This window comes from Aulonocara sp. 'chitande type north' Nkhata Bay, linkage group LG12, assembly GCF_057382095.1.
Source record: "Aulonocara sp. 'chitande type north' Nkhata Bay isolate Kocher_YH1m ecotype deep benthic linkage group LG12, A_spYH_male_GT1.1, whole genome shotgun sequence".
NCBI lineage: Eukaryota > Metazoa > Chordata > Actinopteri > Cichliformes > Cichlidae > Aulonocara > Aulonocara sp. 'chitande type north' Nkhata Bay.
In genome coordinates, this window is record NC_141355.1 from 14,792,077 (window position 1) to 14,818,647 (window position 26,571).

The following is a 26,571-nucleotide window of genomic DNA, read 5'->3' on the forward strand; positions in this document are numbered from 1 at the left end:
ACCAACATTAAGACAAGACAGACAATACGCTAACTAAGAATAGTACAATATATACATATATATACATACATACATACATACATAAGTCACTCATAAATAAATAGCTGGAAAAGAAACATGTGTAGTTGTAGCAGCAAACAGTGTGTTAAGTGGATGCGTTGTACAGGGAGATGGCCACAGGCAGGAATGATTTCCTGTGTCGTTCAGTGGTGCTTTTCGGTAATCTCAGTCTCTCACTGAACGAGCTCCTGTGACTGACCAACATGTCATGGAGTGGGTGGGAGGTGTTATCCAACATTGTCTTTATCTTGGACAGCATCCGCCTCTCCGACACCACCTTGAGGGAGTCCAGCTCCATCCCCACAACATTGCTGGCCTTACGGATCAGTTTATTAAGTCTGTTGGCATCTGCGACCCTCAGCCTGCTCCCCCAGCATGCAACAGCATAGAGGATCGCACTGGCCACAACAGACTCATAGAAAATCCTCAGCATTTTCTGGCAGATGTTGAAGGACCTCAGTCGCCTCAAAAAATAGAGACGACTCTGGCCCTTCCTGTAAAGTGCTGTGGTGTTTTTAGCCCAGTCCAGTTTATTGTCAATGTGTACTCCAAGGTATTTATAGTCCTCCACAATGTCAACACTGACCCCCTGGATTGAAACAGGGGTCAAGTGTTTCCTGGTCTTCCTGAAGTCCACGATCAGTTCCTTGGTCTTTGCCACGTTGAGCTGCAGATGATTCTGCTCACACCACGTGACAAAGGAGTCGACCACAGCCCGGTACTCTGTCTCATCATCCCTGCTGATGCATCCAACCACCGCAGAGTCATCAGAAAACTTCTGAAGATGGCAGGTCTCTGTGCAGTGGCTGAAGTCTGTGGTGTAGAGGGTGAAGAGGAAGGGGGAGAGGACAGTCCCCTGTGGTGCCCCTGTGTTGCTAATCACCTTGTCAGACACACACTGTGGGAGACGTACATATTGTGGTCTTCCTGTCAGGTAATCAACAATCCAGGACACCAGAGAAGCATCCACCTGCATCGCTGCTAACTTATCACCCAGGAGGGTCGGCCTGATGGTGTTGAAAGCACTGGAAAAGTCAAAAAACATGACCCTCACAGTGCTCGCCGGCTGGTCCAGATGGGTGTAGACACGATTGAGCAGGTCATGATGGCGTCCTCTGTTCCGAGACGAGGCTGATAAGCGAACTGAAGGGGGATCCAGATGTGGTCTTACTATGGGTCGCAGCTGGTCCAGGATGAGCCTTTCCAGGGTCTTCATGATGTGGGAGGTCAGTGCCACGGGCCTGTAATCCTGGGGGCCACTGGGACGAGGCGTCTTTGGTACAGGGACGAGGCATGATGTCTTCCACATCACCGGGACCCTCTGCAGACTCAGACTCAGCATAAACAGTTTATGAAAGACTCCACACAGCTGGGGGGCACAGGTCTTGAGGACAAGGGGACTCACTCCGTCTGGTCCAGCAGACTTGCCTGAGTGAAGTCTCCTCATTTGCATCTCAACCTGGTATTGAGTGAAGGTGATGGGTGGGGGAGGGGTGTCAGGAATCTCACAGGAGGCAACATGTGAAGAGAGAGGCTGGCACAGTGGTGTGGCTCTGGATTCCAGGCTGACTGCAGGTGAGGTTGTGGGGGTGGGAGCAGACACTGTGGTGTCGAATCTATTGAAAAACAGATTCAAAAAAAAAAAAAAAAAATGTGACGGGGTTTCCTGTAATACCAAAAATGAATCAATGTCTGCTTGAAGTCAGATCCTCCTGCACTTTAATGCTAACCAGGAGACGGACAGACATAAGCCAGCAAAGCAGATTTTTTGAACCAATCCTTCATTTTATGGAAACCAAGTGAGGATCAATGTAAAGAAAAAAAAAGTGTCAGTCTCGTTTTTTTCTGGGCACAAATTTGACACCTTCTCCTTTGATTTCTTCACCGGAGTTTATTGAATAATACAATTGTGTTCACAGTAACAACCCACTTGGAACAAACCATTATGATGAATTTGCAAAGTAAGGTACAGGCGGGGGTTTTTTTCCCTTTCTTTTCTTTTTCATAACAAGAGTCCCCATTCAAGAGAACACAATGTTCCACTCATGCCTACTCTCGTTATGACTTGAGCGGCAGATTAATAAAAGAAAAATGTGGAAAGCTGCAAACACCAACACACTCGTAATAACCATCTCAATACAGGATGCTGAATGTAATGTCTGCCATGTGTTTTAGAGTGTTAAGCTTGAGGGTAAGAAGAATGCCTGATGAGGTCATCTCAGTGATCTCAGATCAGATTTTATTCAACTGAATATTGTTTAATAGACGGACACTGAACACTACTTTCTCTGTGGAAAATGATCAAAATTCCCCACATGTGTATTTTTTCTTTAAAACTCCTAAAAGCAGATTTGGCATCTCAAACACATGAAACCAATGCAGTGGCACAAAAATCTCTGAAACTGTCAACTTAGCAAACGGGAGTGTCTCATGATTGTTAATTCCCCTCTTTTTCAAATAAAATTTGTCCATGTATGGATATTATATAATAACCAGGTAAATATTACCCATCTTGGCATTATAAAAATGTGAATTACATCAGAACCCAACATTTACGTTGACTGGCCGTAGCACCAAACCAAAGCGGATGTTTTGTGTAAAGGGACTGAAGCAACAATTAAAATCTGAGTTTTGCTCACTTTACAAGCGGCGTCACACTGTGGAATAATTTATAATGTTATTGTCGCTGCTACATTGCGGCCATGGTGATATTTTGCCTCAATAAAAATACAAAGCATTTATAATAATAACAGCAATATCAAAACACCTTACATTCAGGTACTGTAGGTTACACTAAAACAAGCTTTTTGCATATAAATGTGTGACTCGGGTCCTGTACAGTATCTCAAAATATAAAAGCTTCTTTTCACATTTCACAACAAGTGGATGTGGGCCATGCAACAGATTGCTTATTGTCTACATAAAAAATATCAAGTCAGATCATGCTTTAAAGTCCCTCCACCCCTCCCCACCCACCTCCTCCTTTTTGTCAAGTATCATAATCTTCCTGCGGCGCTCTTGTCGGTGGCACTCGGAGAATCAAAAAGATTAAAGTGGCAGAATTCCCTCTTGCTCTTTACAGCCAGGAGGAAATGTACTAAAAGGCTGGAAGAGGTGGCACCACGCAGCCAATTTTTTCTCCGTGACAATCAAGAGAGTGGGTTAGCTGATTTTCACTTGTGTTGGTACAGGATGCTGCCCTTCCACTCCCCACCCCTAACCCGCCTTGATGCATTAAAGGCTCCCAGTCCACATGTGAACTCTAGGGATTCATAATAACACTGGTGACGTCCTCCTTTTCTCTGCGCTGGAAGGTAGCGTGAGCCTGCTCCAGGTCCTCTATCACCACCAACAGCCGAGCAGCGATGCCCTGACATGGCTTCATTTGCTGAACAGTGCATCCAGCACCATCTGTGACAGAGAAACGTGTAGATAAAAGGATGTTGTTTCTGTAGAATTACTTCCTGGAAATGTCATACCCACATAGAATATAAGGGGATAATAATAATGATAATACAACAATTAAAGCACTTGTACATGTAACTTGATAGAAAAGTTAAAGTTTAGTGTCACCTGGGTGAACGTCCACATTCGTCTTCTTTTCTTTATTGCACGCTGTCTCATCATCATCCGGCATCTCCAGATATTTGTTCCTGCAGTATCAGAATCATATCACATGATCACACAGTGAAAGTTAAACACTTGACTCATACTAATGTCAAGAAGCAGCACAGCAGTGCTTTACTGTATAGCAACATAGACCTCTAGTGTTCAGGAAAAGAAATGCATACAGGCCGAGGACATGCTCGGGCACCAACCTGAGTTTGTCTTTGCCCTGCAGAAGCTGCTTGTATATCGTCTGAGTCTCCACGTCTGGATCCAGCGGGTCACTCCAGTCACCAAGTGTCACAGCTGAGTGGGTTCTACTGCAGCCTGCAACTGAGACACAGCTTTTTTTATTCATCTCTGGCACTTTACAGTCTGAACTTCACCCCACTAAATGTAAAATATCATTTTAATAGATGTTTCTACTAGTTTGTATATAATAGTCAATGGAACAGCCTTAGTAACAATCAAACCTGTAGTGTTGGTGCTGAAAAGAATGTAAAATGTTTAATCCCACGTGCAAGGCGGTGAGTAAATAAAATTGATTTGGAGAGCGCATCAAAAACAGCCAGTCAAACCTTAGTAAAGTAGCAAAGGGGAGTTTGCAAGTTTCCTACAAATATTCTGGTGTCTTGGACATAAATCAGTACATCTGGAAGTAATAACAGCAGGATTACCAGCTCGGTCGGCCTGCAGGCAGCAGGTCCACTTGCCACTGCGATGAACCCCCGGGTGAAAAGAGGGCAGCATGCGCTCATTGTAGATGCTGACTTTCCTGATCGCAGACAGCCACTGGTTCAGCTCATTTACATTCTGTTTGGGAAAATTGAAATACGGTGAACCATGAAGTTTAATGTCGAACTGAAAAAAGAAAAATCTGCATTTTGAAGGCAATCAGCTGAAAAACCTACAGGGATAAAGCACATCATTGCGACAGAAAACAATATAGATATTTAGTGACTTTTTTCTAGGAGATTAATAAAACTTGTTAAAAATTCAAATCTGTGACTATAGAAAACTGTCAGGGTTTTGTGTTTAAAAAACTTTAAAAAAAACTCATGCACTGTCTAGGCAACTGGGTGGTGTACAAACGCACCTTGCACTGGATGTACGTGGTGTGCAGCTGTCCGTCGTTGTCCTGGGTGATGACCTGCATTACATTCTGCTGCTGAAAAGCATTTTCATCCACCCTCTCCACGGCGCACACACACTGAATAGGAATTGAAGAGCGCACCTGCAAACCACAGCCCCAATTAGAACAGGTATGCACATGATGGCAATGATGTATCATGCCTTGCCTCAGGCATACTACACAAAGGACTCAATGAAATAAAGGTGACATCTGATCACTGAGCAAATTAATGAAGAGGTTTCTCATCCTGAAAAGCTACGAGGAACGGTACGGCGCAAGGAGGAAGTGAGGATGAGATCATCATGGCAGCAAAGGCTACTTTAAAGTGTAAATCAGCCACTTCCAATGGGAGCTCATCTCACTGAGACTGGAGTGCTCCAACATGGAGAAAAGGGGCCAGGACATTGTCTCCAGTGTGATTTGCGATGTTCGTATGAATATCCATAGCTTTCAATTAACCCTCGGCTTTATTCCAGTCACACAAAGCAGAGACTGACTCAAAGAGAGGCATTTAGTGACGAGGATGTTCTGCTCCCATCAACCGTCTCCCTCTCTCTGACAGTCTCTGGTTAGAAAATGAGAGGAAATCATTATCACGGGTTAGGCACTACATTGTAATATCAGTAACGATGTTCTCACGAGAAGATCAACACAAATACATGAAAGCAAAGAAGCAGATGACTAAAATGTTTTCTCTTTGTGCAACACGTGGTGATGAATGCCCTTCATTGGGCACAAATGGGCATATTGTACACGTATTTTTATCATTACTTTGATTGTTTTTGATTATTTGATCCATCAGTCGTAGCAAAACATGATTAAAAAGCAACACTTGACACAGTGGCTGGTTGCCAAAATGAGCAGTAACGTAAATACTCATATGTATTTCACACATGATATGCAGTATGTTGGTAGATTATAAAATTTTGCTGGCACAATACCCACCTGCCAGTCGGGAGTCTTGGCATAAGACAGCGTCTCACTCGTCAACCAGAAGTACCGTTTCTTAAATGCAAAGCGGGATAACAGTTGGGGTCCTTCTGCTTTGTGTTTGTGGAGAAACCCCTCTTTGACTGTGACTGAAGCCATGAACACAGCCCTCTGAGGCACTTCAGACGCTGCGCAGAGAAAGCAGAAGACGGACATAAAGGGAAAACTGTATGTAATCTGTAGCTAATTGCATATTCACCCGGATAGACACAAGGTGGTGCTGTGTCAATAAACTATATAGATTCATTGCTTTAAACTGCACTCTGTTACAGATGGCTCCTCAGTCTTGTTCCATCACGCCATGAGGGATAGAGCTTCAAAGAGGAATAACAAGCATCTGCTTCTGTCCAACAAATTCACCTCAAGGGCATTAAATGTCAAACTGGCCTTTAGGAGAAAAAAGTGGGTGTGATGTGAAGACGGAGGTTGAAACACGATATGTCAGAGGGGGAAGATGTTTCACAACAACAGCCTCACTGACATATGACATTAAGGCAACAGCCAGGACAACAACAGCCCATGTGGCAGCTTCTCACTTCAGCTCCCTGCCAGCTCATTAACCATGTCATCTCTTTTCCAGACTTCCAACTAGTTATGAATATTTCACTGCAAGGCTACAGTATTGTTTCACCTATATCAGCTGGGAGCTACTACACTGGCAGGTGGCCTGTGGCTGATTAGCTCAACAGCATGGCCTCTGGACTTGGCTTTTGATTACACGTTGTAGTGATGTGTTTGGTGGTTACAGTCTTACCAGTGTCATGATCTATGTCAATTAACTTGTCCAGGAAGTCCTTGACAGAAGCCACACTGCGAAGGATGATGGGATGAAGAGGTGCCATCCACTGTTCTTTTCCGTGGCCCAGCTGAAGTCCCAAGTTCCCAACACTTTGTAGTGCCTGGCAACCACAGAGGCACGATATCAACTACAAACTCACATCTTCACCATATCAAATCTCCAGAAAATGACAGAAGTGAGGGAGTGACTGCATATCTAAAAGTCGAAGATCAAAAGGGTCCCTGGGGCCAAGCATGCTGCGAGGCCCTTTGTCCAGCCCACACCTGGCCTAGGGTGAGGAGGAAGTCCCCCTCTACATCTCTCTGATGCTTGGCTTTGAACCACAGACTGGTTGCAGCACACAGAGGTAAAAATAGCCCGTTCCCCGTCTCTGTAGAGGGCCCATGGCAACAGTTCTTCAGCACCATGGACAGCAACCACAGAAGCCACACGTGGGAGTGGAATGAGGTTTTACTGTTCTTCTAACATCTGGATCTAAGATCCCTGCTTTTAATGATATCAAGAAATATCGACTCAAATTCCAGTTATAACCTGCTAACATGCTCATCTGATCTATTTATGGTTAAAACGGAGCATAATGTGAGAGGGATGTTTTATGGCCATACTCTGTATAGTTGGTGAAAAAAACTTCTTTGAGATTTGCTGTCTGAGTAGAGTAGTTATGAATTTTAAACGGGTTCCTAACAACAGGTGATCTAGTGGCATTACTGCAGATTATTAGCACCTTTCAAATAATTAACATTTTTATTAGTGTCTAAAAAATGAATACAGCGTTAGTTCTGTGAGAACAGACTCAAACAATCCCAGCAGATCAGCTAATCTAAATTCTAGCTCACATCAGCTCAGCTGTTTCCCTTTCCGTACATCCTACCGGCAAATCTCATACTCTTTTCAAAATTCTTCAGTCTACCAACTCCTTCATTTGAAGCTAAAGATGCTACTTCCATGTCATCCTGTCCTCACTGATCCCTGCTCTGTTCCCTAAGGGCATCTTGCTGCTGCCCTCACTGTCTTTAGACTTTCCATGTGAACGTATGAAAGGATGGTGAGGTCTCAGACCACAGCAGAGACATATAAATATAAATGACTGGAGATGGAATATCAATCTTATTTTGCTGATTATGGCAGAACTTAAAATAAGGCACACGCAGACCTACAGTGTTACATAATTACCAAACAAAGTGAGAAAAGCAAGGAGTGCCTCAGTGCTCTCTCTCTGTTGACGTTACACAAACACCGTGTGTTTGTGTTACATCGTATTCCTGCTCCATGTTTTATTTGTTTTACATCCACAACATTAAAATCCATCTCCTCACACAGATGGCCTGTTGCATCACGCTCAAGGCTTCCAACACTTTACTGTTTATTTTGTGTTTTGTTTTGAGGAGTGCATAAGTCTGAACATGGATAAATGATTCACAGCAGAGTCTATGTGCATGTCTGTGTTCTGAATCATACCTTGGCTAGTAGTAACAGTGTTCTGCTTGTACGCGTGTCAGCATGCTGGTCTCTCAGCTGAAACAGCTTAGGTGTGAGGATTGCAGGAGCAAAAAAACGCAGGAAAAAGAATCCACTGATGGCCAGGTACTTCACATCCTGTAAAAATGAAGACGAGTCACTGAACGGTGACAGGCTGCCTCGGGATAAGCTGCGGGTGAAAGTAACCACAAATACACTGACACGCTTTCCTCTCTGTGTGTTTTGCTTCCCACTAACCTCATTCTCAGGCTCGGTAAATTGCTCCTCCACTCTCTTGTGCAGCTGTTTGAAGGCCACTCTCATTACAGGAGGACACTGATCGACTGAGCTCACGATTGATTCGATGATGCTGGTCAAATAGCTCTGCAGCATCTCCACGCTGCTGTCCCGCACCTCTGCCTCTGACACTGCACCCTTGAATGAAATCCTTCTTCAGAGACAAAGAAAGATGCTGTAAACAAATGAATCCCTGAGATCTGCAGCGTAAACGCAATGCAAACAGGAGCTATCCAAGACAGGCTTTTATCTGTTCTGTAACACAGTTTATAAAAGGACTGATAACATTTCTGTTCTTCATTACCTCGTTACATATGAGACCATGTTACTACAGAGGAATCCAAACAATGACTGCCGTATTGACAATATCTAAACACATAAACTGAGATAATTTAAGGGGACGAGATAAGATAGTAGGTTAGAGCTACTGCATACATGGAGAACGTTAGATCCTGGATCTCCCCCCATGTCAGAGATAGATATCTCAGGGGGCTCATGGCAGTTGCCAAGCAACAGCCATTCCCATTTTACTTTTTTTTCATTTCCTCACATTCATGTCTTTCTCTCAGGGGTGAAGTGTAAAGGAAGTGGGCAGTCTCCTGTGGCAGCTTTTCCATTTTAACACATAATTTGCGAATAGCACGCCTGAGCGTACAACCCACAAATCCCCTCTTGTCAATTGTAGCAGTCCTACTCTATTACCAGGTCCGAGTATGACTATAGAATTGTGATCCAACAAGATATGTTTTAGGTCCGATTTACCTTGTGCGGTTCAGGTCGATCTTACATGGGTCAAGTTCAATGTACTTTTTCTCATCAAAGATGCGGTTGATGATGGGCTTCAACACCTCATGCAGATACAGCATGCCAACAGCCTGATAGCAAAACAATATCATATGTTGAAGACATCTGTTAAGGTCACTGTTATTCGTTTTGCTTTTCTTGATCTGTTCCCCTGCGTCTTTTGTGTGTCCCTCCCTGTCTGCTTCCTCAGTTTATCTGTTTGTTTTCCATGTCCCTCTTTCCGTTTATGGTTGTTTTGTTTTGAAGGTTATTTTCTCATGTGGTGTTGTTCCCTGGTATGTGTTTAGCTTGTGGTTGCGGTCAAACAGACAACAAATTCCCTCCGTTGATGACACTTTCCCTTGATAGGAAACATCCAGAGGGTCAAGGAAAAACGCTAAGAAGAATTCACAAAAAGGAAAACAGGATTGTTGTCCACAGGGAATCTAACTTGCATAAGACTAGTTAAAAATGTGACAAGGTGACAATTTTATATTAACGGTGTATATATCCTTGTGAAAAATATCACTTGATTACCAAGAACAGCTTTCCAGCACACAGTGAAGTGTTTGTATCAAGAAATGCCACTCATCTCGTCCTGCTGTAGAATTAACCCTTTAATAGGGCTTTTTAGCACCTCTCATGTTAGATGAATTAATAAGACTAAATGCTAAGACCAAAAATGGGGACATACGCAATGCAAGCCTTCACTTCAATTAGTTAAATGCATATAAAAAACCTTATTTATAGAGCAATTTTCTAAAATTAGGTTTCAAAGCACTTCATACAATGAGTATCAGTGAAGTGATCGCATGTATGAAAAATTTAAACCGAGTAGCACATGATGTGTCAGTATGCTGATCATTTTCTTTGAATTGAGGGGCAGCATTATGTCTTTTCATTTCATAAGAGATGGTAAATGTGCATCCTTTTCTAAAGGTGGTAATAAGGGAAGCACTGAAGCAGCTTTCCTTAACATTTAAAGAATTTAACGACCTCCTATTATGACTCTAGACACTTCTGGGTCACTTCACTCAGTTGGGAAACTTCCTAAGCAAAATTGGCTCAGTCAGCTTGTCAAGCTAACCACCTCCTGTCCTGCATCTCTCCTTGCCTCTGTCTGTTTCTTGTCCTCTTTTGGATCATCTGTGTTTTTTTACTCCTTTTTGTAGCAATCTTGAAAATTGACACACTTTCTGTTGCACTTAATTTGGATTGATCCTGCCCTATATAGCAGCCTGTTATGTCGACATACTCATTGATACATTAAAGTTACCTTTGCATTTGTCATGCTACACATGCTACACATGCCTTTTTGTTCTTACACTTGACAGCTTGCCTTGTTTTATCTAAATCTGCATAATTCAGAGAGTAAATATCAGGCACATCATGCTTTCCCTCAGAGCAGGGACCAAAAAACTGCAGGAACTATAATAATAATAATTTTTTTTAAAACTTAGCTCACCTTCATGAACTGTTCCATGGCTTTGGAGGCAAGTGAGTTTGATCGAAATAAGGTGTTAGGATCAGCTATAAGAGCAGAAGGAAAAAAATAGTATTAGCAAAATATCTTACATATGAGCAAAATTAGTGGGCATAAAAAGATTTTCCTTAATCTGAATCAAGTGAAACAAAGCAACAGTTTTCAATTAAAGAATTAAAAAAGGGTAAGAAGCTCAACATCCACCACAACAATTTATTGCTCTTTTCCTGTCATCTATCTATTGTTGTACCTAAAAACACCTTTTATATGATGTATGACAGTGGGAATGGTGGGAAGGATCTTATTACTGCATCCAGTAGCTCCCAATCAATTTAATAAAGCATCACATAGACCCTCATCAGGCTCTTAATTATACTTGATGAAAAAGAAAAATTTAAGATTGAAACACTGCTTCCTTAGAGTGGAAGCTTTTCATATAGCCTGTGGAGCATTTGTTTGCTCCACCCTCATTTCACCTTTTTCTCTGGGCTCATTTATACATTTCTTAAGTATCTATGCTTTCTATTTAGTCTGGCACAAGTCTATCAATCAAGAACAAATAGTCCAGAGTCACAAGTGAGGGCAGACCGACCTTGCCTCAATGTCATGTTAGTCATGCGGTGACACTAAAATATCCATAGTAACGGGACTGGGTTGCCAGGTAAATTATTTGGATGTAAGGAGAAGGGTGGGTTTTTCACTGCTGCCCAGCAGGTGTACTGTACGTTTTTGTGCCGTGTGCCTAACTTTAATGTCTGGGTGCTCACACAATGCATTCCTGATCAAGCAGTTACCATTTGGATCATGTGGAGTTGCTATGGAAACTTAGGCACTATGCTTATTAGCAGAAACTACACCAACAGAAACCAAAGACCAGAGCTCAGTGTGAATTATCATGGGGATATGGTGCGGAGGCAAAAACATGACTAATCCAGACCAGAGAACAGCCAAGGGAAGACTGTTGGGTGAGTAAATAATTGGCACTGGGGTAGTAAATATAGTGTTGGGAGGCTTTTACTGCCCACACACATACCATAGCTGCAGTGTTCAGAGACCTTAATGTCAATGCAGCAGCAGCAGCCCTCAGAGGGTCTCTGGAGAGTGGAGCAATAACAGCAAACTGGCACGTCCCAAAGTCTGACTAATATAAATACTGACTAACAGAGATAAACTTAGATCCTACACTGTATATTCAAAGTGCAGCCACAGTTATTACATGTAATTAAGAGCACAAATACACATAAATTCTGAGCAAATTTAGACACTTGCAAGATGGAGGACATGAAATCAAAACCTTTAAAAACGGTTTAAAGTTTGCACTTTTTCGCTTCGTCTTACTGGTGTGGTTGACCTCCCGGGTGTTAAGGTAGTCCAGGAAGGGCACCACCAGTCCTTGTCCCAGGTAGATTTTCACCAAAGTCATTGCCACGTCCTGTCTGCTCTCAACTGTGGTGACCTCCTCCAGCATAGTCAGAGCACTGCTATCCTCCACCTGTTCAGAAGAAGAGAACTCGGGTCACGGGTCAAGAATTTTGGCGCAACTGGGAAGCCGGACAGATGAAGCAGATGAGGTCTAACTGCAGATGGAAGAAGTAATGCATACAGCAGTCCCTTGACATGGCGAGTGACTGAGTGGTCAACAAATTAATATCAGCATTGAAGAGGAGCTGTCATGCTGACCTCTGTAGGGGAGATTACCGACTCAACCAGAAGGTCGATGAGAGGCTGATAGTACATGGATGGCAAGATCTGATCCTCCACCAGACGCACCTTGAGACGGAGTGCTCCCAGCTTGCCACTAAAAACAAAGGAAAGTATCACAGCACAGATTTTCAGCTAACACAATAATAGTCTGACGATAGTCTTTGTTAGACATTTGCATAAACTCTTTTTTTGTTTTTGTTTTTGTTAAAGGAGTCAGCGGTTGATTGGAAAATGCAGTTTAGATAAGAAATAAAGCTTAGAGTACACTCGTAAAAACAACCGCTAAATCATCCTGCCCCTGGCAAGGACATTTTCTAAACACATGGCTCACCGTGTTTGGGGGAAAATGACGCACCGCTTGGTCACAGTCCTCTCTAAATCAACAGTGGACTGGAGTGCAAAAACTCCTTACAAGAGTGAGTCATTTCCTAATGAACCTGAGAAATTCCCTTTACTTTACAGTTCACTCAGCCCTCCGCTCGCTCTAAAATTATCTCGGGGTGCAGATGCCATCAACGCACTGGCTATACATCCGTGATTGTGCTTTTAAGTGCTCGAAAGAGAGCCGGGAGGAAAATAAAAGCTTCTCTTGAGAACATTTAAGAAAAGATGTGATGATTGCTACGACAATTTTAGTCTTGATGGTTTCCGAAAGGAAATGCCTCTCTCTAAAGATGCATAGTTACCACATTGTACAAAGAAGCACACCCATAATCCTCACCCAGCATCAACCTCATTGTTTCCCAAGGGCAGTAAACGAAACCAGCCCTCTAACTGAGGTGTCTTGTGCAAACAAGCAAAAGGGATTTCCACCTGTGGAAAAGACACAGAAAGCAAGCACACAATATCAACAAGAAGAGGTAAAAGCCTTTATTTTATAGCAAGGAACACTGTACTCAATTATAAAACCTTTTGTAAGCTACTCATGACCTGAATTTTAATACATATGAAAAATGATTAGAATTATGGGAACCTCACCTTTCCCAGAAAGTCATTCTTGCCCACCATGTCCCAGTCCCAGACCTGTACAGTAACAGTCCCCTCCTCCTCACGCAGCTCCTCTGGATCCAGCTCCAGCTCTAACGTCTCACCCCAGTGAGGAAAACGGGTCTTCTTGATTATCTAAAAATCCAGCATTAAGAAATTGAAAGAAATCAAAAGATCAGCCTAATCTTTAACATTTAACCTTTAAATGACAAACAGTAAGGCAACCATCAATCAGACTTCAGTGCAACCAACATAACCCACTCATGCATGCAGACAGAGCTCACCGAGGTCTCTGCACTATGGTTGTTGAAAATAACTCTTGTGAAGGGATCAGAGGTTCCAGAAATGTCTCTTGGAGCCAAGTCTCTGCGGGTATCACCACACCAAAGGACAAGAGAAATCATTAATCCGCCAAAATGCTCCGCTAACTCTTATTATCTGTTCTGCAAGTTAAATTAGTGTGCTTTAGCGAGGAAAGAAAGCTGAATCTCTACTTCTTACTCAACCTTTTTCTTTCAAACTCAATTCACACTCATCAGAGCACATTTGAATAACACAGTGTCAAGTCCTGATTGACAAGCTCATTGGTGCCCCGCCTGAGAAGGAAAGATTGTAGCCTGGGACACACAGATGGGGCAGTGAGCGGTGTGACAGTGGCGGTGTGACTCAGAAGGGAGTGTGGAGGCCTGCGGGGTGATGGTGATAAGAGTTCAGCTCAAAAAACACTGATATACTGCCAGAGCTCAACTACAAGGAGCTCAGCTACACAAACGTGACCACGTTTGAAGTGATAATACGGTGGCTCTATCACAAACTCACATGGCAGATTCTGAAATGTTCGAGCCACTATTGTCCGTGGCCGTTTTTAAGTGAAATCGCCTTCCTGGCATTTTCTCGGCAGCGCAGCATTTCATTTTACCTGGCTTCAATGACTTGACACCGCAGACTGATCTTCTCCGTATCTTTAAGCAGCTCCAGACCCAGATGGATCTCTCCTTGAACTTCTTCATCAGGGTCAACCTTTGTGAGATTTAGCCAGCAGTCTAGCCCTGGCCGTAAAGCACAAAAAGAGATTAATCTCTAAACCATTAAACACTGAGAGGAGCTGAGAGATTAGAACTTTGAGAGTCATATTGAAAATAAATAATATTAATTTTCCAATTAGCTGTAAAATATCCATTGATGAACTGACAAATAATTCCTGGACTAATGTACTTTGAATATTATGAGTATTTTTCAGGATCGAACTAACAGTTTGAAGACCTTATTTTTAACTTTAGGAAGATACAGTTGTTTATTTTTGTTCTTTCTGACAACTAACTGGTCATTATTCTGTTTGATTAAGTACACAAATAAAACTAATTAGTGCAAAAACATCTACAGTTTGTACAACTGCAAGGCAGGAACAGTAAAAAATAAAAAATAAAAAATAAATACCACACAGTCGATGATTGCCTGGACAACATGCACACTGTGTGATGCTGTTAAGATTCTACTTTTGTCTTTCAGAAAATGAAAGAAAAGGTACAATATCAAGGCCGGGCTGTGAGAGAAATCCTGTGAGGGAGTAAAATGACTCAGTACCACAATGCGGCAGTGAATCACATGACTGAGGCCGATGCCAGGTGGCCTTCGGAGGAGAATCATCAATATGCAGCAAACATACCCTTTTAAACTCTTCAAGTAATCTAATAACGCTACGACACAAAGACACACGATTTGTCAGCCCCATATGTCTGGCTGAAAGTGCGTTCATTCCAAAACTGACCTACCTACTTTTAATCCGGGAATGTTTCTTAAACCTGTGCGCCACTTTTCAGTGAATACTCAGGTAATTTTCATTAGAAGCAATTCTCAGTTTCAGAAATTTGTGTCTCCATTTTCTGATTTTCCATTAAATCCCAGTTTTAAATTATTAGCAAACACAGCATTCTCTGCTTTATCTAGTTTTTACATATTGTCCCAAATTTCTGGAAGCCCTGTAAATATTGTGACTGATGTGCATAAATGAATTTAAAGGTTTGAGAGAAGCTAAGAAACATTCCCACCCTTAAAAAAAAAAAAAAAAAAAAAAAAAGCATGTCTCCTCAATCACTTGGACTTTTGAATCCATCACAGGATTCTTTGTGTGTTTAACCTCTGAGCTCTGGCCATGCAGTCATCCAGTTATAGACTACTGCTGAATGTTTAGCCATGCCTTTAGCTTGAGCTCCAATGGCTTCTTTGGTCAGCGTAATCTTTCCAATAACATCATCGTGCCTGTAGAAAGGGATACAAAAGAGAGAGAGAGACTTTGAGACAGAAGCTACTGAAAATCAGATCAAAGTTTTTGAGTTTTTGAGTGAAATGATTAGCGCTGGCCATCATGTGAAGAGGAGAAAAAAAAACAACCTTTAATCACTCAATCTGGGCGACCATCTGCCTGATGATGTTTGTTTATTCAAAGCTTAGAGTTCTTTCCCAAAACATTAAAAAGCTTTGCATGAGTTTCCACACAAATATATCAACTCATGGCAAGTTAAGCAAACACAGAGGACTACAAATACACGACCAGGGTCCAGCAGTTAAGAGTAAATATGGAATAGTTTTGAAAGTGCTTTGGTTGCGGGATTACCCAATTGTGTCCTCATCCATAACGTGAAAAGAGAGCGAATGAAACCCCATTGGGAGATGCAACGTGTATTCTTCACCCCAGAAAGGATTAAGGTTCTTCCACACTGTGGCCGTCCTGAAAAGAGAAGTTTACCATGCTTACTATCAGCAGCCCTGGAGCAGACACATATCACATTAACGTGCGCAAAAACAGAAACGTGCAAGATTCTTTCTTTGTTTCCATTTATATAGATGTTAATTTTGTGATATGCACTAAATATAAATATTAAAATGGGAGAATCGTCCTCTCCTCAAACTATTCTTTTTTTTTTTTTTTTGCCTGTCCCGTTTGGCTGATTTGCCATCAGAATTATTGTCTAAAGGCAAAGAAAGATGCCCAATGGATTTACTTTACCAAATTGACCATCCCAGCCTTGCCATAATGGTCCATTTGATTCACCTTTTATTGTTTATTTTATTTTCACTTGCTGAATACGGGACAGACTTGACTGGGGGAAAGAAGGGGAGAAAGAAAGAGGGAAAGAGAAACAGCTGAGAAGAGGGACGGGGATAAAGGGCAAAAAACAAAAACCAACAGAATGGGCAGAAAAAAAAAGAAAAAAAAGAAAAAGAAAATGCATATATCAATCACCTGGATCACCTGTTGAGAAAGAAAAAAGAAAACAAGCAGAAGAGAACAAGAGTAATAGAATAAACAACATCACAATGATATATGGGAATATGACAGTAAATACTAAATATTAAACATTATTGTGCAGCACATAAGATCAACAGAACACAGTGTGCTTTGAGGTAGGAGCCAAAAAGGGTGTAGTTTGTGGGTGTGATCACCCGTGTGTACACCTGTGAGCATGGACGCGCTTGTTTTTTGTTTTTTAAAAGGTTCCTTCATGTAATGATCTGCTAGAGGGTGTGGGGGGGCCACAGCCCCGTCCTCCAGGGCATGAAGCAGGTATGGAGGAGATCAAAACTCCAGACATCCAGAGGCCCCCAGAACACAAGAGACCAAGGAAGACCAACAGAGGGGCAGCCGTGCCACTGTCCCAGAAAGAGCTGAGGAGAGTCCCAGATGAGGGCTCACTCAGCAGCCGCGGAGCAGAAGCCAGGGGGAGTTGCAGTGACGCGCCCGTGAGCTCCGCCGGCAGCCAGCTGTGCCTGAGTGACCGAGCCCCAGGCCGAGAGGCCGGGGGCACCCCACCTCCGAAGTGGCCCGAGCGAGCCCCAGGCTCCAGGCCCCGATAAGCGGCCGCCAAGGAGTGAGCCGGTGTGTACCTGGACGCCCATCCCCAGACACAAAGAACCACCAGCGCACCGATGTCTGAGGGAGTCCGCCACTGGCAGGGGAAGTGGTGGTGGGGGGAGATAGGCCTCCAAACCTTGGAGGGCCTGAGATGTCCCCAGAGAGGTGGCGTCTGATACCCAACCTGACATATAGACACAGACATACAGGCACACACAGATACAAACATCCATTCCCACCCTCATGCTCTCATATGCACTTACTCCACACTCAACCAACGTGGAGACAGACATAAAGAGACGCTGTACACACGATCACACTCCCCAAGCATACTCTACGAACCGGGTCTAGGTACCCTTGCCCCTGGAGGGGGGAACTGCACCCAGACCCAGGTGGTGTTACCCTTTTCCCTGCGGTGGGGAGAGGCAGACCGCCCCGACTCCGCAGCAGCAGGGAGGCCCCACACTCCAGACCGCAGTCGGACGGTCAACTCCTCCTCCTCAAACTATTCTCAACTTAGTGATGTACAGTTATTGTTAAAGTGTCAGGTGTGATAAAAAAAAAAAAAAAAAAGGTTAGAAAATCCAGCTGTTTCAAAATGATAGCAAGCTATAAGATTCTTGGATTTTTGAAAAAGTCATCTAAGGATTCTGTTGAAGCCAAAACAAACACTTAAAATGGTCAGATCTGTGCAGCAGCCACAGTTTGACTCTGACCTGAGGCCCTTTGCTGCTCGTCTTCCTGCTTTCCTGTCCACTCTGCAATCCAATAAAGGCAAAAAAAAAGCCTTAAAAATCCTGCTTGTTTTTTTTTAATGGTCAGATTCATAATTTTGTGTGTTTATTCTTATCACTAGTTATGTTTTTGAATCCTGATTTTTGTAATTTTGCAATTAGGCAAGATTTTGCAGGATGTGCTTTGAAATGAATGTCCTTTGATCTACTTGTTTTTTAAAGGCATTTCTGGGGAAAAGTTTGATATTTTTTAATAAAAACAAGCAAATTGCTAGCTTTTTGAGAAATACTTTTGAATCAAAACCATTCATACATCATCCTGCCAAAATGGCCTAACCCTTCATTATTACCACCAACTTTTCTCTAGTGTACCAAAATCTAGCAGCTGCATCATTTATGAACATTACACTCAGAGGACTCAGTTGGCCAGTAACACTACAAGTGCAACATAATTAGTGTGAGCATCTTCAGTGAATCATTGTGCTGTTTTTTCCCTCACCACCCCAGATGGAACAATACCCACTAAATTTCACCCCGTGTTCTTGTGAAAGTCCACAGCAAAGCAGTTTCTCTAAAGAAATTTGCTTTGCAAAGCAAACAATCCTGCAGTTTACTACAGCTGCTTTCTAAAACTACCATCTTCTGTCTGAACAGCTTGGAGGTTGAAATCATGTGCATGTCTTCACCCAATCTGAAACCACCTCTGAAATGGTGTATTCTGCTCTGAGCTCCCAGCATTCACCTGGCTTACACCGGGTGCTCACTGCAATAATTGATGCACCCTCTCCATGGTTACCTGTGGGTGTTTTAAAGGCCAGACCAGTATCAGGTTCTCTGTGATGGAAGGACCACGCTGTGGGTACCACAGCACTGATCACACGCACTCCACCCTGGTTTACATGTGCACAGTAGCGGGAGCACAGCCAGAAACTAATGTAAATATATGAAGTGTGATGACTCAGATCGCAGCATATAGATAAGAACATCATCCAGCTGCAGGTCTGGATAAAACACAGTTAATTTACGTTTATCGTGCACATCTTAATAAAATTAAGAGAGAACTCACCTGGCCACAACTTCATTGTCAACTTTTACAATGCAGTATGGATCACTGGTTCCGGAGCTTAACGTGACAAAGAAAAAAATTACAGAATGAGACAAAGCATGGCCAGTTTACCTGGGGGTAAGCTTAATTTAATCTTCCCTCGTCTTTAATTATACTCAGGTCAATTTGACTATCTCTACTCTAATTCAATTAGCTAATTTACAGGAAAGAGCGCACCAGAAATGGCTATATGACATTTTTTTTCTTATTTGACAAATAGCTAAGAAACAATGCAGAGGCTGTGTATATTTTAGTAGATAAGACCTGAGCACAGAAGCATGCCATTCAGAAATTACTTACACGTCTTTGGCCGGGAGGTTTCTGCCCTCGACAATTCGAAAATAAAGAGATGTGTTTTTGGCCATGTTAATCGTATGAACCACTAATCCAGTTTCTCCTGTGCTCCCATACGCGCTGTTATAAACAGTGCTCTTCCCCTCCGCAAGAGAGTTTTCTTCGTTTCATGACACCTTCAGCTCGTGACGGCGCACTGCCCACCAAGCAGCGCGCGACACAGGCGCGCCTCGCGTCCAGCCAGCTGAGGTTAAACGTCACGGGTCACGGCGTGTGCACCCCAGCTGGGTATTTAAGCTCTTATTTTACATTAGGTGTTCAATATGAATAAACGTAATTGAAAGAATTGCATTTAAAAAATAATCTTCATATGGGACATAGCGTATAGTCTTTAACTGACATCATTGTATTTATGTACTCAGTCATGTTAATTTGTCATGGTCTGAAATGTAATATCATATCTGATAAGTAGCCTATAAGAAGCGTCTCTTTTTTTATACAAAGCGCCACCTAGCGTGCATATTTAACTATTTCATGCGCAATTATAGACAGGCATCTCGAAAGTCGCCAATAGGGGTCCTAGTTAGCTTGGTTAGAAGTCTTAACAGCTCAAAACTAGTCTGTTTCGTTTTCTTAAAGTGACTTAGTAAGTTTAGCACGCTTTTGTGCACACACGAAGCTCATTAGATACAAAATAGCCTCCTGTATATAAGTTATATTATTTACTTCTAGAAAAAATGTAAATATAGAAGCGTAATTTGTCGATGTTGTTACTGTTAGCTAACTGAGTCCGTGCTGCTCTCATCTTTCCAGATGAAGAGATGGACGGTTATCCCGGTGTCACTGGGGGGGATTCTACACAACAACAAGAAAGACATTACTACCTGTTATCTGAACTGCAAACACTGGTCAAAGGCTTGCCGAGGTATCGTTACTTCCTCCACCGGCTTTAGAATATTGCTGTGATATGAAGGGGCACCTTTTTTAAAGCTGTGTAACTGATCTCTAGATGATTTATTTCTTGTTTTGCTTTTTCCTCCGTGGTTAGCTCCTTTCAGCAGCGCCTGTCTTACAACACGCTGAGTGACCTTGCTCTAGCCCTTATAGACGGGACGGTATATGAGATTGTCCAGGGCCTGCTGGATATACAGCATCTGACAGAGAAGAATCTCTACAATCAGAGACAGAAGCTGCACTGCGAACACCAAGGTTTGTGGACTGCTGAACAGGAAACGCACAGGACACGTCCCCTGTTCCAGCTTAGCTGGTTTTCATCTTGTCTGATGATGTTTGACAACTTTTCAACCACATTCCACAGAAAACGACTCCTGCGTAGTCCAGAGATGTTATCATAAAATACCATATACCTATAAAATGCAACACTGTTGTAAAAAGGACACATAACTAATGCTGTAGCAAATTAATCTATTTATACTACAGGCCTCTATACTATGAAGCAGGATTTTGTCTTATTCTGGTTACTTAAGTGTTTTTTTGTGTTGGTTGCAAACATCTTTTCAACATTGTTATTCTATAAACATTAATGTGTCCTAAAATAGAGCACCAATTTGTACTTAGAGAGCTTATATCAAATTTATGCAGACTAAGCCTAAATTCTCTTTTTATATTTATTCTTTTCTCTTAGACCATGTCTTTTAAATATTAATTTAATGAAGAACTTAATTATAATCCATCAGAGTTGTTACATTGATAATTCTGTTAACTCACACAGTGTGCATTTTTGCCTGCTTTCTTTCTTGGCTAAAATAGACTAAACATCTTTAATATGACTGCTCTTTTCCAGCTCTTTTTCAGTTTACTCCTATAATCCTATATTACTTTACAGTGCATTTCCCCATACTGCTGTGTTGCTTTCAGTCTGAATTGTGTGTTTAACCTGGTCATAGTTTTACAATTAGTCATTCTGTCGCCAGTACACTTATCAATTCGTGTGATCAGTCAGATGGCACCAACTTTCATGTTAATGCACAGAGCAAATAATGCATTAGTGAGTTGATAACAACATTCACGACTGATTATCTTGATTGCCAGTGTTAGGGTAAGAGCAGCCAGAGAACAGAAAGATACCCTGGGTATGTTGAACTCACTTCATAGTACAGAAAAACTATGACAGAAGTTAAAAATGACAAAACATTTAAAACCAATATTAGTATTTGTGGGATTATTACCCTTAATTTTAGAAAATATATGTATATAAAAAATTTATATATTAAACATAAAGTCAAAGATAAAGAGGGGTTCGAACTCAGATTAGAGCCACTACTCCTTCAGATTGAAAAGAGCCAGTTAATGTGGTTCGGCCTCCTGGGTGAGGTGTTCCTGGCATGTCCTACTGGGAGGAGGCCCCATGCAGACCCAGGACATTCTGGAGTCTCAGCTGGCAAGGGAACACTTTGGTGTTCCTTTGGAAAGGCTGTAGGAGGTGGCCAGGGAGAGGGAGGTCTGGGCTTCGCTGCTTAGGCTGTTGCCTCCTATCGATGGATGGATGGATATTTTTATACACATACCACTTGATAAATTCAAACACACTATTAATGAGGTATTCCACCAAACATTAAACACATGCAAGACAGCACCTCTGTAAACTCACAAACTGTGGGTTTGTGGGTTCACAAAAAACTCACTAAGCATACAAACTAGCATAAATATAGTGATGGTTTGATGAAGTCCTGTGTGGAATCTTTCAGTTGCTTCACCAAAGGGCAAATGACACTAAGCCCTGTTCAAAAGCTCAAGTGCTGACATCTGCTGGTCATTCAATGTACAGCAGCCCTGCTGTGATAATACATGTGGGCTACATAACAGTCGATATATAAATGTAATGATGTATCAATGCAAAATACCTACATGAGGTCCTGTGTGTGCGTATGTATGTGTAGAGAGAGAGAGAATACCTCTAACTAACCATGCTCTCTGAGATTAATGTAAGATGTATGTTATTATTGGGAGATATGATATCGCCTTTTTCCCTAATGTGCTTACAATCTCCTTGCAAGTTTGTGATGATCCTCAGAATCACCCCAGATCCAGTTCACGCAAAAAAAAAATTAAAAAAATTCCTGCGTCTTTTCAACAGCTTGAATCACATAATGAGACACTCGCGTCACATCAGAGAAATGGGCCCTCGTTTATCTTTGGTCATGTGATATTCTGAAGAGTGGTACAGGCCTTGACATGGGCTTCATTTGGACACACCTCCTTAGTCGACACAGGCCTCCAGGCTTCAGTTTCAGACATACCAGCCCTACAGAAATGAGAAAAGGTTGAGAAAAAATGATCCTATAAGTGTTGTATTTGTAATAGGGCTGCCATGATTAGTCGACTAGTAACGATTACGTCGACTATTAAAATCGTCGACAACTAATTTAATAGTCGACTTGTCGTTTGAAGCTTTGTAAGATCCCAAACGACGCAGGAATAAGTAGAAGTATTTAAGAGTGTAATAACGGACTGAAGCAGAAGATGGCAGCACTGCATGTACAAGGATGCCAGCTGCCGTTAAACCTCGAAGAAGAAGAAGCTGTGTCCCAGAATTTGTAGCGCGGCCCTGCTCAGTTGTCAACAATGGCGGCAGCTAGTTAGTTTTTATGTTACTCATATTATTTTTTCTGGGTCACAAAATAAACGTTTATGTATTTTCAGGCGAGAATGTTACCAAATATCTGCTCAGTTTATCAAGACACCACATATTTTCAAAAGTGCTCCGACGTGGGTAACACGTCTCACCAGCTCGATAGCAAGCCGGGGTTCAAGGCTCACTAGAGCCGTGAGAACACCGGACTCCCGGCAAATCGTTTTCAAACCCACCGCCGTCTTTCGCTACTCAGGTTAAACATGTAATATAAGTCACTTAGATAACTTAAAAATGTTACTGTTTGGTATTTTTAGTATTTTATTTATTCCTGAGTAAATCGGTTTGGCTGAGATTAAATTTATAGTTTTTACACAGCTGAATAAACGTCAAGCAGACAGCTGATTATCAGAAGTGTGAGATGCGTGAGAATATACTCCGGTGTCCTGTTATATTTTAGATAGCAATGAGCAACGGCTGAGTTTATTAAACTCCACCGAAACAATCTGCAAATGTCATTAAAATTTAATAAACCATCATCTTGTCTTTATTTTTAGTTAGCACATATCTTAAACACTTAAAGCTGTAAGCTAATGATAGTTATATAAGAGCAGATGCATGCTGGTGCAATAAGATGTAGGTTTTACGTCCAATAGATGCATGGTCTGATTAGTCGACTAATCGCAAAAATAATCGGTGACTAGTCGACTATCAAAATAATCGTTTGTGGCAGCCCTAATTTGTAAAGAACTCTTGCTACAGATGTCCAACACTGAGTGAATGACATGCACCAAACCATGGCCATAAGCGAGGCTTATGTTACTTATGAAAACACAAAGCATCTATCAGGTGAAAATATGTAGGCTAGTTCATACAAATTGGAATAATTTATTTCCATGAGGTCGACTGCACTTGTGATGCAGCTCAATTTTAGGTCTGTTTTAAGGGATCAGCAGGTCGTCATCTGAAGATAATGACGTGGATTTGGCATGAACTGTTCATGTCAACCCTTGCCTCATACGTCTTTCCTCATGTTGTACATTTTCCATTGTTATACCTCTGACCTGTCTTCCCCATGTGATGTTGTAATGTATGAATGGTCGGAAGGGTAAGATGGCGCTGGCAAAGGTCGGCAGCCTTAACCCAACAAATTTTCCACTCGTGGGACTAATAAAGGTTATCTTATCTTATCTTATGACCTATGCTGCTATTACACAATGACAAAACTGCAGACAGTGACTTCAGGAACATAGAGAGGGAAATATATAAAGAGTTGTCACCTGTTCACAGGAACACCATTTAAACTGGAACGCCCGCCATTCCTGTTGTCTGGTATTTGTTGATTAACATCACTAACTTCCCCTGAAATTCACCGGTGCGGCAGGTATTACAGTTGCTTCTTGGGAAAGGAAACCTCAATCTGTTGATTAACTGGTTCTCTTTTGTGTGCAGCACTCAAACAAGACCTTGCACGAAAACACAAAGATGCCCTGCAGTCATGTAAGTCTCACAACCTTGTGCTGCTCAAGGCAAACCAACAAGCCGAGCTAGAGGTAAGCACTGAAATTCTAACATCTCTGCTTACTGAATGGTATTGCTCTATGCTTTTAGTTTACAGCTTTGTGTTGTTGTATCAGGCTCTGGACGTTCGTGTGCGAGAGGAACAAAAAATGATGGATAAGAAGATCGTAGCAGAAATGGATCAAAAAGTGATAGACCAGCAAAACACGCTCGAGAAAGCAGGAGTCCCTGGGTTTTACATCACTACTAATCCTCAGGTTAGTTAGCTAATGACTAAAATGTATACTGAGCCCTCAAATACAGGTGGAGCTGTACTTTGTGACAGAGCAGAAGGCTGACACTAGCTGCTCTTCAAACTCTGTGTGTTTCAGGAGCTGACAATGCAGATGAACCTACTTGAATTGATGCTTAAGCTTCAACAGAAGGAGTCTCAATCTGGACTTCTATGAGGAGGATGATAGAGCAACCTATTTGTGCCAAACAAAACTGAGAAAAATTGGTCACAATCCAGTAACCGTGATCTGCCCCTGGGGTCGGCGAACATACAACACTCCTGTCTTCTAAGAAGTGGCAATTTCAGACGCATGCTCCGAGTGCTCTAATCATCAGTGTCATGTGGAAAAAAGCTGCTTTCGAAGTATTGAAGTGAGACGTTGCAAGACACAGTGAAGCGGTAGCAGGCTGTCATAGCTTAAATATCACAGCCTGTAAGAAATTAAGAAGGTGTTTTGTTATTAATCATTTAAACGGGTTTACCAGCCCTGACATGGGGACACGAGAGCCCCCCGAGACGCATTAATTCAACACTTGAAGTCAAAGGAGAAGTTTTGCTGATTTATGCGGACAGAGAAGTAACTCTGAGCAACAACGTATTGCTTTCTGTCAAGAAAATTAGTTATTTGATGTTTCTTTATGATATTTATTTAAAATGCGTAAATAGAAACACGCTTTGAAGTGTTGTCAGTTTGACTGTTCTGTTTTTTTAAGCAACTTTATTTGAGCATTACTGTAATAGTTCCTACACTGTCATGTGTTTTTGTGGCTGTTCTGTTTGTTTCAATTATTTTGTATTATTGGAGAAATATATTCATGGTTATTATAACTGAATACATGAATAACGTAATCCATGAATAAATAAAAGTGCAGCCTAGCAGAATTAATGATTGCCTTAAGTTGTTTTTTTTTTTATTGTTATTTTTTTGTTAGTTTTGTTCTTTGTCCTAAGGTCTAACATCAACTATCATCCATCATGTTATGATGCTGTATCAAGGTTTCATTTTAATGTTAACTACACACTCAGTATGCGACCATGGTAACAAACTGTATACAGGCAACAACAACAAAAAATGCCTACACAAACAAAAAATGATACACACATTTTGAGAGGAGCTCAAAAGGAAAAAAAGATACCAGAATAGGGACGATACCCCCAGTTTTTTCCTTTATTTCCAGTTCCCCCATTCTCATGGATCAGACGCTTAATCATACAGTTTTATTTGAATTTTCAGCTTTTTCAGTTGTGTTTTACTGGTGTTAAGGTTCAAAATATTGGGGATGGAGACAAGAGAAAAAACCACAATAACAACACTGGTCCGGCCGGGTTGAGTCAAACGATGATTTTAATGAACACACGCGTGGGAGATGGACACTGATGCAGACAGCCTCAAAATCTCAAAATGGTGGAGCATTGCTCAAACTTTTATAGCCTCTGGTGCCTCCACCTTATCATACAAAGCCTAAACATTCACATGCTTTCTCTCACACAGCGCCTGAGCTACGACCTTGGCTCCCTGTTTATCTGCTCCTGCTGAAATGGGGCAGAAAACTCCAGCACACTCTGTTCTCTTCTACTCAGACAAATTAGATTTCTTATAACTCAGCAGTATAATGCATCATAAAACAATATCATTCATTCACAACAAGTCAGCAGTTTAATGTAATGCAAATCAGTTTAACTAATGTAATAGTTATCAGCTTCTTCTAATTCAGGAGAATAATGCAAACTAAAACTACATAATAATTCACAATCTTTAATTAGGGGTATAACATGGCATAAAATAATATTATAATCTAACACTGGCTACATACATGCACATAGTAAATTTATCTGTCATGTAACCATAGGGACCCCCACCCCCCCGGGAACCCTGTGGATTGAAAAATGGGTGGAGCC

At 41.8% G+C, this 26,571-nt stretch overlaps 2 protein-coding genes across 7 annotated transcripts; one reads left to right on the plus strand and one right to left on the minus strand.

Annotated features, from left to right (window-relative positions):
• Window positions 1-1,937: 1,937 nt before the first annotated feature.
• On the minus strand, window positions 1,938-19,526 carry rasal1a (RAS protein activator like 1a (GAP1 like)). 4 transcript variants are annotated; one of them, XM_086313714.1, is made up of 21 exons: window positions 19,292-19,526; window positions 18,953-19,009; window positions 15,914-16,027; window positions 15,497-15,558; window positions 14,219-14,348; window positions 13,584-13,665; window positions 13,291-13,434; window positions 13,034-13,125; window positions 12,289-12,406; window positions 11,947-12,100; window positions 10,591-10,655; window positions 9,105-9,217; window positions 8,304-8,493; window positions 8,046-8,183; window positions 6,543-6,687; window positions 5,744-5,916; window positions 4,763-4,900; window positions 4,344-4,479; window positions 3,879-3,999; window positions 3,634-3,713; window positions 1,938-3,471 (listed from the first exon to the last, which is right to left on the minus strand). In XM_086313714.1, the coding sequence occupies exons 1-21, from the start codon at window positions 19,354-19,356 to the stop codon at window positions 3,323-3,325; spliced, it is 2,466 nt and encodes an 821-aa protein (XP_086169840.1). In that variant the 5' UTR covers window positions 19,357-19,526; the 3' UTR covers window positions 1,938-3,322. The 4 variants fall into 4 exon arrangements, with proteins under 4 accessions (XP_086169840.1, XP_086169842.1, XP_086169841.1 ...); XM_086313716.1 differs by having other exon boundaries at window positions 8,304-8,496; window positions 15,437-15,558; XM_086313715.1 differs by having other exon boundaries at window positions 8,304-8,496; window positions 12,307-12,406; window positions 19,292-19,525.
• Window positions 11,493-25,558, plus strand: dgcr6 (DiGeorge syndrome critical region gene 6). Of its 3 annotated transcripts, none has more exons than XM_086313717.1 (6): window positions 11,493-11,573; window positions 20,099-20,210; window positions 20,334-20,494; window positions 24,330-24,430; window positions 24,515-24,655; window positions 24,770-25,558. In XM_086313717.1, exons 1-6 carry the CDS (start codon window positions 11,504-11,506, stop codon window positions 24,845-24,847), a joined length of 663 nt encoding a protein of 220 aa, XP_086169843.1. In that variant the 5' UTR covers window positions 11,493-11,503; the 3' UTR covers window positions 24,848-25,558. The 3 variants fall into 3 exon arrangements, with proteins under 3 accessions (XP_086169843.1, XP_086169845.1, XP_086169844.1); XM_086313719.1 differs by lacking the exon at window positions 11,493-11,573 and adding an exon at window positions 19,555-19,573; XM_086313718.1 differs by lacking the exon at window positions 11,493-11,573 and adding an exon at window positions 19,851-19,931.
• The last annotated feature ends 1,013 nt before the right edge of the window (window positions 25,559-26,571 follow it).

Coding starts and splice junctions, on each gene's coding strand:
- dgcr6 (XM_086313717.1), top strand. CDS start 11,504: ATGGGGATATGGTGCGGAGGCAAAAACATGACTAATCCAGACCAGAGA. Junction 20,495..24,329: donor GCTGCACTGCGAACACCAAG/GTTTGTGGACTG, acceptor TTTTGTGTGCAG/CACTCAAACAAGACCTTGCA. Junction 24,656..24,769: donor ACATCACTACTAATCCTCAG/GTTAGTTAGCTA, acceptor TGTGTGTTTCAG/GAGCTGACAATGCAGATGAA.
- rasal1a (XM_086313716.1), bottom strand. CDS start 19,356: ATGGCCAAAAACACATCTCTTTATTTTCGAATTGTCGAGGGCAGAAAC. Junction 19,010..19,291: donor AACCTCCCGGCCAAAGACGT/GTAAGTAATTTC, acceptor TGTCACGTTAAG/CTCCGGAACCAGTGATCCAT. Junction 8,497..9,104: donor ATCGACCTGAACCGCACAAG/GTAAATCGGACC, acceptor TTGTCTCTGAAG/AAGGATTTCATTCAAGGGTG.